Below are 13,809 nucleotides of genomic sequence, written 5' to 3'. Positions count from 1 at the left end.
AATACTTCGTTTTCAGTAGTGTAAAAAAGCCCTTCTTTCAGGAATTTTAGATAAGAACAACTAAGGAAAAATACTTCCCATAGGGCACTTTTTGACTTCCAAATTTGTTACTCCATTCCCATCCATCCACCCCGATTCTCTTAACTCTTCTGACCAATGATGGGTCAGGACATGAAGGAATGAGATGTCAAGATCTTTACTGACAGATTCATCTGACAGCAGAATAAACCCACTTCTAATTAATAAACTTTATAGTTTTATTGCTGTCCTTTTGATTACTCCAATAATTAAACTTGAATCTGTTTCTTAGGAGCCAATAAAAGAAAGCAGAGAATATTCCACTACTGAATTTGTAGCCTACCTTATAATATCTGGTGACTTTTCTAGGAAAAAAATTGTAAAGAATGTGTTATTTTATACATATTGCACTTAAATGATTGTTTCTTGTGTTGTATTCCATTTATCTATTGCTGTATAATAAACCACCTCAACACTTACTGGCTTATTTAATTCTGGATAAGGTGAAGCGAGCACATTTTACCTGGTCTCTCACATTAACTACAGCTATAAAATCTGGCATAGAGCAGCTATTTGAAGATTCAGAAAGGTAGATTGTAACAGATAGATTAGGAAAGAAGAGCAGATTTTGAAGAACTATGGAACTAAGGTTGAATTTATCATTTTTCCCTTTCTGGTATCCCCAGGCCTGAATTCAGCACAGTTTAAACCCCAGAAATGTAGATAGAGAACTGCAGGTCTGGTGCAAAGAATAAGAAAGGGATATTCTAATGTTCAGAGCAAAGTACAGAAACTTTTTTTTTTCTTTTTTCTTTCTATTCCCTCTGTTCTCTTCCAAGCAATTCTCTGGTGGCAGCAAATTGGGGTTTGTCAGGAGCCTAAAGCTCTGAGGGCAGGGAACCTTTCTGTCTGATTAGTGGAGCTTCGATCCCAAAAAAGGTAGAATGAACCCCAACTGTTTTTTTTCCTTTCTCCTTTAGCTGCTTGACTCTGGACAAAGGCATTATCACGGAAACTGTATAGCAAGTAAATAAAGCCCCAGCTTTCTGGCTTGACAGGAAAGGGGAACCCTGGAGAACAAGGAAATAACTGGGGAGATTGTGAGGGGGAAGAGCATGGGAAATAAACTCTTTAAATTCTGTTACAAACTCCTTAGCTTACTCATGTGATGTGCATGCATAAGACCAGCCCCAAATAGCATACCTACTCTTTGAAAAATGAAGTGTAGGTCATCCTACTGCCCAGGTACCCACCCATCTGGCAACAGGATGGTGCACATGTGGAACAGATCCAAATAGCACTGCAAAAGTTCTGCAAACTTAACTGACTTTCAGGAACCACAGTTCACAGAAGGCCAGTTAGAAATTATGGCCCCCCCAAAACTGGCTTCACTGCCTGCTAAAATAAAAACCTTCCATAGAATTTTAAGATAAAACATTAAAATATTACTTGACATTTGAAAAGACAAACAAACAAAAAAAAACAGGAAAATTGATATACATGGATAAAGTCAAAGATGCTAGTTGCCAAGAAAACAGACATAAGTATATAGCAAAGACTCTAAAGCAATTATAAAAATGTTCCAGCAAGTAAGGGTAAATACTCTTGAAATAAAAGAAGGTTTCAATAAAGAAATAAAGGGTATAAAGAACCAATTGGGAATTGTAGATCTGAAAAATACAGTAACCGAAAAAGAATTCACTGGATGGGATCAGTAGCAGAAAAGAAGAGAGAAGAGTCAATGAACATGAAGATAGATAAATAGTGATTATCCAGTCTGGGGGAAAACAAAGATTGAAAAAATGGTTGAAGAGAAACTTAACAACTTGTGGGGCAATTACAAAGGTCTAACATTTATGTCATCAGAGTTATAGAATGAGAGCAAAGGAATGGAACAGAAAATTGACTTCAAAAATAATGCTAGGAAACTCCTCAAATTTGGCAGTGAGGTAAGCCTGTAAATTCAAAAAGCCCTAAATGGGATAAAGACAAAGAAACCTGCACCCAAACATATTATAACTAAAATGAACATAACACCAAAACTCAAGACAAAGAAAACATTTGAAAACATGAAGAAATGCTGCAGTGCTTACAAAGAAACGATCATTCAAACAATTTCACATTTCTCATCAGAAATCTTGGAGAACAGAAGGAAGTAGAATTATGTTTTTAAAGTGGTAGAAGGAAGGGACAGGCCATCAGCTTAGGTTTTATATCCAGCAAAAATATCCTTTAGGGATGAGGGCAAAATAAAGGCATTCTCAAGTGAAGGAAAACTAAACTAACTTGTAGACCATCCTGTAAACTCTAAAGCAGGTTCTTTTTTTTTTTTTTTTTAAGGAGAAATATGTAAACTTTATTATAATAGTCCCCTTGTTGATATTTCTCAAAATTTTTTGGCCATCAACTTTTTTTTAATATATTTTATTTATTATGTCATTACAGTTCTATTTTCCCCCTTCATTCCCCTCCACCCTGCACACCCCTCCCCCATCATTCCCCCCCTTTAGTTTATGACCACGTGTCTCAAGATTCTTTAGATTCTATATTTCCCATACTATTCTTGCCCTCCCCCCTATCTATTTTCTACCTACGGTCTATGCTACTTATTTTCTGTACCTTCTCCCCGCCTTCTCCTTCTCCCACCCCCTGTTGCTAACCCTCCAGGTGATCTTCATTTCTATGGTTCTGCTCCTGATCTAGCTGTCCTTTTAGTTTGCTTTTGTTTTAGGTGTGGTTCTTAATAACTGTGAGTTTGCTGTCCTTTCACTGTTCATGTTTTTTTAAACTTCTTTTTCTTAGGTAAGTCCCTTTAACATTTCATATAATAAGGGCTTGGTGATGATGAACTCCTTGAATTTGATCTTATCTGAGAAGCACTTTATCTGCCCTTCCATTCTAAATGAAAGTTTTGCTGGATAGAGCAATCTTAGATGTAGGTCTTTGGTTTTCATGACTTGGAATACCTCTGCCCAGCCCCTTCTTGCCTGTAAGGTCTCTTTTGAAAAATCCACTGACAGTCTGCTGGGAACTCCTTTGTAGGTGACTGTCCCCTTATCTCTTGCTGCTTCTAGGATTCTCTCCTTCATTTTAATTTTGGCTGATGTAATTATGATGTACCTTGGTGTGTTTCTTCTTGAGTCCAACTTCTTTGGTACTCTCTGAGCTTCCTGGATTTCCTGGAAGTCTATTTCCTTTTCCAGAATGGGGAAATTCTCCTTTATTATTTGTTCAAATAAGTTTTCCACTCATGGCTGTTCCTCTTCCCCTTCTGGTACCCCTATAATTGGATGTTGGAACGTTTAAACATGTTCTGGAGGTTCCTAAGTCTCTTCTCATTTTTTTGAATTCTTGTTTCTTCATCCTTTTCTGTTTGGTCATTTTTTTCCTCTTTCTGGTCCACTCCTTTGATTTGAGTCCCAGTTTCCTTTCCATTACTATTGGTTTCCTGTGCAATTCCCTTCATTTCAATTAGTTTCGCCTTCATATGTTCCTCTAATTTGTGACTAAAATCAACCAGTTCTGTGAGTGTCCTGATCACCAGTGTTTTGAACTGTGCATCTGAAAGTTTGGCTATTTCTTCATCACTTAGATTTATCAGCTCTGGGGCTCTGAGTTGTTCTTTAGCCACGTTTTGATCTGTTGGTGCCTGTTACGAATGAGGAGGTATTCATCAGGGCTGGTCTACCCAGGTTGCTGGTTTGTGACGCTGTATGTGGGGACAGGGTCAGAGAGGGACAATGGCTATCCCCTCTGCCACTTTCCGCCACTGGGGCCTGCAAGGTCTGTCTCACTGCTTCGCTCCTTCACCATTTTATCTGCGCTCAACTGTGTGACTTTGTTCAGCCCTCAGTGAGTCCACCGCCTTGCTCCCTCAGTGGGTCCGCCCACTGCTCCACACCTGGGATCCACCTACGGCTGCTGGTGTGCCTGAGTTGCGCACCCGGGTGGGTCTGGTGGATCTTTCCTCCCCAACCCCGCTCTGCTGCTGGCTCTGCCCCCTTACCAGTTTGGCTGAAGGGTTCGTTGTTGTCAGACTTCCGTGTAGTTCAATTTTCTGTGGTTTGGCTGCATTTTTGTTGCTAAAACTTTGTGTTTTTAAACTTGGTTGTGTGAGAAGGTACAGTGCTTTCACCTATGCCTCCATCTTGGCGGAAGTCTCTAAAGGAAGTTCTTAGAACAGAAGGAAAATTGAAGAATCGGGAATGAAGAAAGCAATCAGGAATGAAGCAATTCTTCAATCAGGAATGAAAAAATTGTTAATATCTGAGTGAATATTTATATTTCTCTTGAATTCCCCAACTGATAGCTGAAAACAAAATATTATAACATTGTTGATAGGATTTTCAGTACATGTAGATGTGATACATAAGGAGGAAGAGTTAAAGAATTTAACAATGGTGATAAGGTTTTTATCTTCCATTCGAAGTGGTAAAATAAGGAATCTACATCTTTGAAAGTTAAACATGTATATTGTGATCCCTAGAGCAACCACTAAAAAAATTTTCACAAAAAATATAGTCAAAAACACAATAGATAAATTAAAATGAAATCCTTTAAAAAAAAAGTTCAAGTAATCCAGCAGACCCAGGAAAGGAGAAAAACCTCTGTCCTTATTTTCTGTCATTCCCTTCCTTGTTCATTCAGCCTCCTTGGCATGCCTTGTGTACACCAAACCCATTCCTATCTCAGGGCCCTTGAACTTGATATCTCTCCCTGGAATACCCTTCTAGTTTTATTCAGATCTCTGTTCAGATGTTATTTTATCAGAGAGATCCTATCATCCTCTATCCCTTTTTTTCTGCTTTATTTTTCTTTATCACCAATGAATATATTGTTATTATATTTGTTTATTGACCGTCTTTACCAGCTAGAATCTAAAGCTTAAATACACTTTCCTCACTTTTTCTGAACACATTATAGGTACTCGTGTTCTGTCTCCACTGATTTCTTAAAGACAGAACTCTTATCACATGTGGAACCTGAGCTATATAGTGTGGCTTTACATCTCAGACCTGCCATGTAGCCATAGAACTCTGGCCATGTTACTGAACTCTCTGTTATTCCATTTCTGTGTGTGTAAAATGTCACTAATGGGTCATTCAGTGACTGGAAGACAGGGGAGACAGAATGGGAACAGTGGGGCAGGAACCTGATCATTACTCCCTTTGTGGCATAGTTGTTTGGACTTTTTCATGTAAGTAACAGAAAGCTTTGACAGACTTCTTTTTTTCAAGTAGTTGTATGACAGGATAAATTTTCAATTCACTTAAAATTTGGACTTATAAGTTTACGTTTATGTCGTGCTGTCATGGAGTTTTTGTTTCATATCCATATCCTGTGTCACTGCTGTTTCCTAAGTAGATTTTGTTTGTTCAAAAGATCGGCTCACTTTTGGTCTAGAGTATATGGTAACTTTCTTCATATAAAGGGGAACCACAAAAGTCATGGATAATCTTCATTGCCCTATCTTGTTCTCCTGACAGAAATTTCATGTTCTCGTTCCTTTTCCTATTTAAGACCTTTTTAGGGTTTCCCTAATTTCAAGGAAGAATTTCTACTAGTACACTTACATACTTTCTTGGTGATCTGAAAAGAAACCATAATAATGTGCATTAGGTTTGTAGCAACCTTTGCCTTTTGGATACATGTGAGAAATGAGATTATTTACTGTGTCTGCTGCCAGAAATATTTTTTAAGACTATTCTCCCAGCTCTATTACAAAGGCACAGAACGCGTGGGGTTCTTTAGCTAAGTCACAGTGTCTGGAAGACTGTATCTCATCTCAGATTAGAATCAGTATATTATATATGATTCAAATTAAATTAATCAATAGTTCTTCAATTTTTTTATTTCCTGTTTATTTCCTCCAGACACAAAATACATTCAGGGAGAAAAGTTATTTCCTAACTTTTAATATTTGAGCTGCCTGTGTTTGGGATTCAAACTATTTTTGGTGCTTATTGCTTAACTAGGCTGAAGATCACCTCATGTGACAGCAGAGATCTCTTGTTTTGGAATTGCTATTACTTTCTAGAACAGCCATTCTGTACAGCGGCCAACATGCCCTGGATCCTCCTGCTTCATATTACAGTGATACTGCTTTGTCAGAGTAGAAGTCAGCCTCACAGGGCTGGAGTCAGTCTCTGCTGACCTCATGCCACAGTACAGCATGTTCAAATCTGGGAGAAACCCGAGGGTTATTCGGCATATTCCTCCTCCTCCTTCCTCACAAGCATGGAACCCTCACTCTCTTCGGAAACCGTATGTTGTATATGTGTGTGTATCTGTCTTTTTTTAAATCTCTTACTTAACTCTATAATTCTGCGGCTTTAAGTGGGGGCTGGTTGACTAGACAGACATAGGAAATGCTTTGAGCTGCTGAAACTTAACATTTTTCAGCAATAGATTTTAGCAACGGGCATGCGCTATTTTTAGACTGACTCGTGAAGTTGCAATAATCGAGAAGCATGCTGTGTGTTTCCTAATAGTTCATTTTACCCATGCTATTGGGACAGAATGTACAGAGTAGATCTTTGGCTGTGTGGGCATGCCCAGATCATACTGGAGTGTCCTGACGCTCCTGTATGATGAACTGCTTCAGTGCAGAGTCAATGTTATCCTCACTCAGGCTAAATAGTTATCAGAAAATAAGTGTTTTCTTCAAAACAAAAGAGTTTGGTTTGCCTTTTGCAGCTTGGGAAAGTTTGGGTTAAATTTGAGGGTGCCAGGCATGGAAAACAAATAAGACTTTGGATTAGAGCCATTTGAAATATTTCTCTCATTACAAAGAGGTTCTTTACACTGAACTACTGGTTTTCGGTATATTTTTCCCAAAGATTTGGCAGTTTTCTGAATTGTAAAGCAGTGTGCACATATCTCTGTGCTATATGTCTCCAGATCAGCAAAACAGGTCCCAAAGATACAACTGGGTAGGGGATAATCCAGCTTTATGCAACATAACTGCCATCCTCATATTTCATCCATATTCTTGAGTAGAAAACAGCCTAAAGCTGGTTTTACCATGCTTTTTAGAGTTGATTTTATAAATGATGCATAGGTATTTTTAAAAGATAAATGCTAAAGCAAAGCTGATTCTTTATAGTTTTAGCCAATTCTAAAATTAAGGTACATTAATTTGTTTGCTATTAAGCCATTGGATTTAAGATCCAAACAGATTTTTTTACTCTGCAGTCTGATACTAAATTACTCTCTTATCCATTATGGTTGATAATTAAAATACCAACTTTGTTAACAGATTTGTGCCTCTGATCTGTACCCTTTTTTTCTGTTGTTTGTTCTCTGTCTTGGATTTTTAAATCATGGCACATCTCTGCTTACTCTGAGGTTATAAAAGGTCAGTGTACTTTTCTACATTTTATTAAGAATGCTAGCCCAGGTTGAATGGGGCAGTCAGAAGGAAAGAATTCTTAGGAGAACACTAAAAGGATATTGGGGTAGAGACTTAGTAAAACAGAAGTTAACTTCTTGTCTCCATTATTGACAGTCCAAAGGGAGGGGGGAAATGTTAAAACATTCTTTAAACATTCTTAGTTGATTTTATTTTGTCTCCATTGATTGCATTAATTCATGAGAAGATAAAATTTGCTTTTAAAAATCTTTAGTTCCTGAGTAAATGATTGTAGACTAGATAGACTTGTTTCCTTGCTTCCCTCCCCACCCACGTCTTTCTTGCTCAAATTGTTATCAACTCTGATGAACTAAAATACTCTCATTGAAACAATGTTTAAAATGTTCAGAAATGACGTACTACCTCCAGCATCTGGAGTTCTTAAAAGACTATCAAGTATACCAAACTGCTCTAGCTTGAGGTTCACCTGTGACCTCTTTGTATGAAATTGCAACATGCTTTGGGAAGAGTTCATTTAAACTACTGAATGACCATTTTGAGGAAACACTCAAGAAGGGAAAATGTATCCGATTCTAGGAAATGAAAGTTTTAGAAAAGTGGAACACTATAGAACCCATTTTATAAATATTGAACATCTATTTATTTATTGGTTTTAGAGGTTGGGGTGGGGAGAGAAACGTCAATTTGTTGTTTCACTTATGTGTGCATTCATTGGTTGATTCTTTTATGTGCCCCCAACCTTCGCATATTGGGACAACACTCTTAACAAACTGAGCTACCTGGCCAGGGACATACCTATATTTTAAATACATAAGGTTATAATATCCCCAGATGTGGACCAGTTCTCAAAATAAGTCATTCCTTTTATCCTTCCATAGTAACCCTTCAACACCACATATATGTTAGTTATGTATGTAATGCACATATCCCAGACATTTCGTTGGCAGTGTTGACATTACCTAGGTTTTCTGTATAAATGCCCAGCATTTACAATGGCAATTTAGAACATGAATGTCTAGTCACTTGGTCATGTATAGATAGATGCTGTGTCTTTTGAATAAGTGTTATTTACATTAGGTTGTAACTTTATTCAACAGTGTACTTTTGAAAGATAAAACTCCCCTCACATCTAAACCTTCAGACTGCTACTTGACATAAATCTTATCATTGTATAGGGCTCAGAGTATCAAATCCCATGGGAACAATGCAAAGGTCTGCCACATTATTTTGTAATTGTAAGATTTCTTTTTAATTGAATTCCATTAAAAAGAAATAGCTCTGGTCCTGGCCATTGTGACTCAGTTGGTTGGATGTCACCCCACAGACCAGAAGGTCGTGGGTTCGATTCTTGGTCAGGGCACGTGCCTGGGTTTCAGGTTCAGTCCTCAGTTAGTTCTCCTCTTTCTAAAATCAATACAAGGGGAAAAAGAATTAAGGTTTTATTTATTTACTTTTACAGAGAGGAGAAGGGAGAAAGAGAAGGAGAGAAATGTCAATGTACAAGAGATACATTGACCATTTGCCCCTTGCATGCCCACAACTAGAGACCTGTCCCATAACTCAGGCATGTGCCCTGGCTGGGAATCAAACCGGTGACCCTTTGGTTCATAGGCTGGTGCTCAGTCCACTGAGCCACACCAGCCAGGGCCCCATTGAATTAATTATATGGCAGATTACCCTTGAGTTTTGGAGCTGGGTAAGGAGAAATAGGAAGGAAATTCAAGTCAGGATATCCAGGGGGCATCTGTTCATACCTCAAACAATTAACAAGATCTAAAGAACTGCACTCAGTTAATTCATTTGGGGTATAAAAGCTGGGTTAGAGTAAGTGAAAATTTTGTTGGTTCTCACTGACCAGATTCTTTTGAAAGATTTGATTTTATTTTAGAGAGAGAGGAAAGGAAGAAGAAAGCAAGGGAGAGAAATATAGATCAGTAGCCTCTTGCATGCCTCCAGCTGGGGTTCTGGCCAGCAACCCAGGCATGTGCCCTGACCGGGAATTGAAACAACAACCTTTCAGTCTGCAGGCCTTTGCTCAATCCACTGAGACACACCAGCCAGGACAGGCATAGCATATCTTAATGTACATGAGATTAACAACTGTGGCCTACCAATTAATAAATTGGAATTTTAAATCAGTAAAAAATGATATTACTATATGGTACATATGTGTGTATATTTTTAACATTTACTTGATGATCTAAAATTTCCCAAACATTGTCTTAAGGTAAAACTGTGATGCTTAAATTTAGTTTTTTTATTAATGTTAAAATTAGTTGTGAAAGGTATTTTCTAGGTACTATAAATTTTGGGGAAAACAGACACATTTTCAGTCTCCTTAGCACTACTAAATTGTTACTATTAAAGACCAGCAGTGTTAGGAGTACATAAATAAGTACAAAAGGGGGCCCCCCAAAAAACTGGAATTACCTTTCGGAGGGCGGGCCCATATAGTACAGGCTTCTCCCACTAGGTCAGTGTTCCTAGGAACCCATCTGTATCAGTGTACCAGCTGGGTTTGTTGTAAGAGGCTGCATTTGACTTTAGTGAGTTATGGGTTTTTTGTTGTTGGGTTTGTTTGTTTGTTTGTTTGTTTGTTTTTGAAGACTTTTTCAGTGCATTTTTCACTTCACAATGGGTGATTTATGAGCACACCTGCTGACACCATGCCAAGTGTCAGCAGTTTTTCGCCAAAAAATAGTGTGACCCCCCCCCGCCATCCCCCTATTGACCCATTCTCACCCCGAGTAACTTTTTTTGTTTCCCCAGTGAAAAATATGCTCAAAGGGAAACGTTTTGTCAGTGTGGAAGAGGTGAAATGAAAAAATGGCAGAAGCACTAAAAGGCATCAAAATCAACAAGTTCAAAAACTGTTTTGAGCAGTGGGAAAAAATGCCTCAATATGTGTATTGCACCAAATGGAGAGCACTTTGAAGGTGACTGAGTTTAAGCATGTAAAAATAAATACACAATTTTTAATAAATAAATTCCATTTGGGGGGAGTCCCCCTTTGTACTTTATAAAAGAAACCCTAATTACTGAAGTGTTAAATAGATTTTCTAAATTTAAGTTATCCCAGAATGATTGCCTTTTTAATAGGGTTATTACACTAGTGGATGAGAGGTACTCTGAAGACATAGTACCTAGTTTCAGCAGTGCCTTTAACAGGGTTTTTCATTATATCTTTGGGGGGAAATTATAACTGCTTATTCATAACTGAGTAAGTGAGTGAATGAGTGAAAAGAGTACTAACTAAACCCTGACTGGTGTGACTTGGTTGGGCGTTGTCCCACAAAGCAAAAATTAACTGGTTTAATTCCAGGTAAGAGCATATGCCTAGGATATAGGTTTGGTCCCTAGTCAGGGCATATGCAAGAAGCAACTGGGATGCTTCTCTCCCACTCGTTCTTCTTTCTTTCCCCTGTCTCTAAAAATAAATAAATAATAATAATTTTTTTAGAAAGAAAGAGTACTAACTCAGATAAATGCATCCTGGAACAAGGTCTCTGGCAGTTTGTTGCAAGATACTTCCTGTCCTGTTCAACCTCTTCATTAATTCCTTTTTAAAGACAGAAATGTATTGTATATAATGTAAAGGTTGAAATGGGGAAATAATGAGCATCTGTGAATAATGAGTATCATTTTTTTAATAATCTTGAATGGCAAATAACCCAATAGCTTGCACACCAGAGATATCTGTAATTGTTTTATTCCTTGAATAATCCTGCAGTTCTTTTTTTTTTAATGTTTGCAATTATCCATTTTTTAATGTTTTAGAAGAGAGAGACTTTGATGTCCTTATCTGATTACTTGTTTTATGCTGTAATCTACTTTATTTTATATGTATATTGAGTGCTTTCCTTTTTTATACCTGCCATAAATAATTTGGCAAGCAGAATTAAAAAGAACTTTTATTAAAATAATAAAGACATTGTATGCTTAATCAGAGTTGAAGGTGTCAAGCAGCTGAAAAGAATATTTACAATTTTGAGCCATAGAAATGGAATCCAGTAGTGTTCTCAAATGACAAGCTGAAGTCCGCACATTATGTGATTAAGCTGTACCATATTAATGTGATTTATGGAAAGGATAACTATTCTTTACCTTTTTAATTTTTTAATTACAGTTGACATTTAATATGACATCAGTTTCAGGTATATAGTGTAGAGGTTAGTTTATATAACTTAAAAAATGAATACCCCCAGTAAGTCTAGTAGCTACTTGCACCATATGTAGTTATTGTAGTATTATTAACTATGTACCCTGTGCTGTACTTTACATCCCCATGACTATTTTGTAACTGCCAATTTGTATTTCTTAATCCCTTCACCTTTTTCACTCAGTTCCCCAGTCCCCCTCCCCTCCGGCAATCATCAGCTTGTTCTCAGTATCTACGAGCCTGTTTCTGTTTTGTTTGTTCATTTATTTCGTTTTTTGGATTCCACATAGAAGTGAAATCATTTGGTATTTGTCTTTCTCTCTCTGACTTATATTACGTAGCATAATGCCCTCTAGGTCTGTTCACATCACAAATGGTAAAGATTTTAATCTTTTCTTTTGCTGAGTAATACTCCATTATATATATGTACCATATTTTCTTTATCCAATCGTCTTTTATGGATTCTTAAGTTGCTTCCACCTCCTAGCTATTGTAAATAATGCTGCATTGAACAGAGGGATGCACATAATCTTTTTGAATTCGTGTTTTGAATTTCTTCAGATAAATACTCAGAAGTGGAATTGCTGAGTCATAATGTAGTTCTATTTTCAATTTTCTGAGGAACCTCCATACTGTTTTCCACAGTGGCTGCACCAATTTGCAGTCCCACCAACAGTGTATGAGGGGTCCCTTTTTTACATCCTTCCCAACACTTGTTATTTGTTGATTTATTGATGGGGCGCTTGTTATTTGTTGATTTATTGGTGGTAGCCATTCTAACAAATGTGGTTTTAATTTGCATTTCTCTCCTGATTACTGAATTTGAGCATCTTTTCATGTCTGTTGGCCATCTGTGTCCTCTTTGAGAAATGTTTCTTCCGGTCCTCTGTTCATTTTTTTAATTGGATTGATTTTTTGATGTTAAATTGTACGAGTTCTTTATATATTTTGAACGTGAACCCCTTATCAAATATATTATTAGCAAATATCTTCTCACATTCAGTAGGTTGTCTTTTTGTTTTATTGATGATTTCCTTTGCTGTGCAAAACTTTTTAGTTTGATGTAAATCAATTTGTTCAGTTTTTCTTTTGTTTTCCCCAAAGGGTGACTATTTTTTAACATTGTTTTCAGTGAAAGAGAAAGCAAATACAGGAGCTAAATTAAATGCGGTTAACTTTGGTAGGTTTTCTAGCAAATCTCTTAACTCTTAACAGCATGATTTAAATACTGCACCAGAATCTGCCTGGTGGTATCTTAACCTGTGTCATACAGAGCTCTTGGTACATTGCAATACATTTTTAAAATTAGGATCTTACTCATTTTTGAAATTAAAATTCAAGAAAGGAAGCATTATTAAGGTATTATACTAGAAACACTATTGATGTAATTACAACATAAAACACCTCAAGAGAAAACAGTTCCTAGTAAATGAAAAGAATAAATGACATTCCTAACAATATCCCCACCTTAATTTTGTTTCCAAAGAGACACTGAAAGAACTGTTATCAATTGACCCCTGGACAAATTTATCTTACCAAATTTTTCCCCTTAATGTGCAAGACAAAGCAGTAAGTTAACTAGAAATTTTAATTAAAACCTTTCCTTTCCAACTACCTAGCTTAGTGGTTTACAAATTCTGTCATCTCAATTTTAACTTTCAGATGTTTTGCAAATTAATTTTTATCAAATCACAAGGACATAGAATTAATTTTGTCAGAACATATTTGTGGGAAGATGGGAAATGTTTATTTCCTGAATGGCTGCTGAAGTCAAGAACAAATGAGAAACAGTTCCATAGTGATTTTCTAAATAATGGCTTGTAAACAGAGGTCTTTCATATTTATTGCTTCTTAGTCCTAAATGAGAAATTTGTCTCCTTTTTAATTGTGAATTACTTTATTTCCCCCTCAGGTATTTTTAATAAATTTTGCTTAATTGTGGGGTCGACTATCTTTTTAAAAAATTATCACTAGAAATAACTTTTATTTTCCCCTCTTGCATTACACTTTCTTTAATGTTTATTGTTGTTCAAGTACAGTTGTCTCCATTTTCCCTCCACTACTGCCCCCACAACCCCAGCCATCCCCACCTCTCACCCTTGATTCTACCTCCCTTTGGCTTTGTCCATGTGTCCTTTATACATGTTCCTTGATGACCCTTCCCCTGCCTCATTATTCCTGCCCACCTCCACTCTGGTTACTTTCAGTTTGCTCTTTATTTCAATGTCTCTCGTTATGTTTTGCTTGTTTGTTTTGTTGA

At 36.9% G+C, this 13,809-nt stretch overlaps 1 protein-coding gene across 9 annotated transcripts in view; it reads left to right on the top strand.

Moving 5' to 3' along the window:
• The window catches only part of TMCC1 (transmembrane and coiled-coil domain family 1), a 195,218-nt gene that overhangs the window by 126,768 nt on the left and 54,641 nt on the right, over nt 1-13,809 (top strand). The window contains exons 1-2 of one of the 9 annotated variants that reach the window (XM_053668971.1): nt 6,024-6,282; nt 10,160-10,326. The exons of 6 other annotated variants lie outside the window; for them this stretch is intronic. In XM_053668971.1, coding sequence (XP_053524946.1) covers nt 10,309-10,326 — 18 coding nt within the window. In that variant the 5' untranslated portion in view covers nt 6,024-6,282; nt 10,160-10,308. Of the gene's footprint in view, nt 1-6,017; nt 6,298-10,159; nt 10,327-13,809 lie in introns of those variants that run through there. 2 more of the 9 variants (XM_037139349.2, XM_037139351.2) reach the window with 2 other exon arrangements.

This window comes from Artibeus jamaicensis, unplaced genomic scaffold (genome assembly GCF_021234435.1).
Source record: "Artibeus jamaicensis isolate MK-2021 breed Jamaican fruit bat unplaced genomic scaffold, CSHL_Jam_final contig_519, whole genome shotgun sequence".
In the NCBI taxonomy this organism is placed as follows: Eukaryota; Metazoa; Chordata; class Mammalia; order Chiroptera; family Phyllostomidae; genus Artibeus; species Artibeus jamaicensis.
This window is presented reverse-complemented; position numbering and strand designations above follow the sequence as displayed.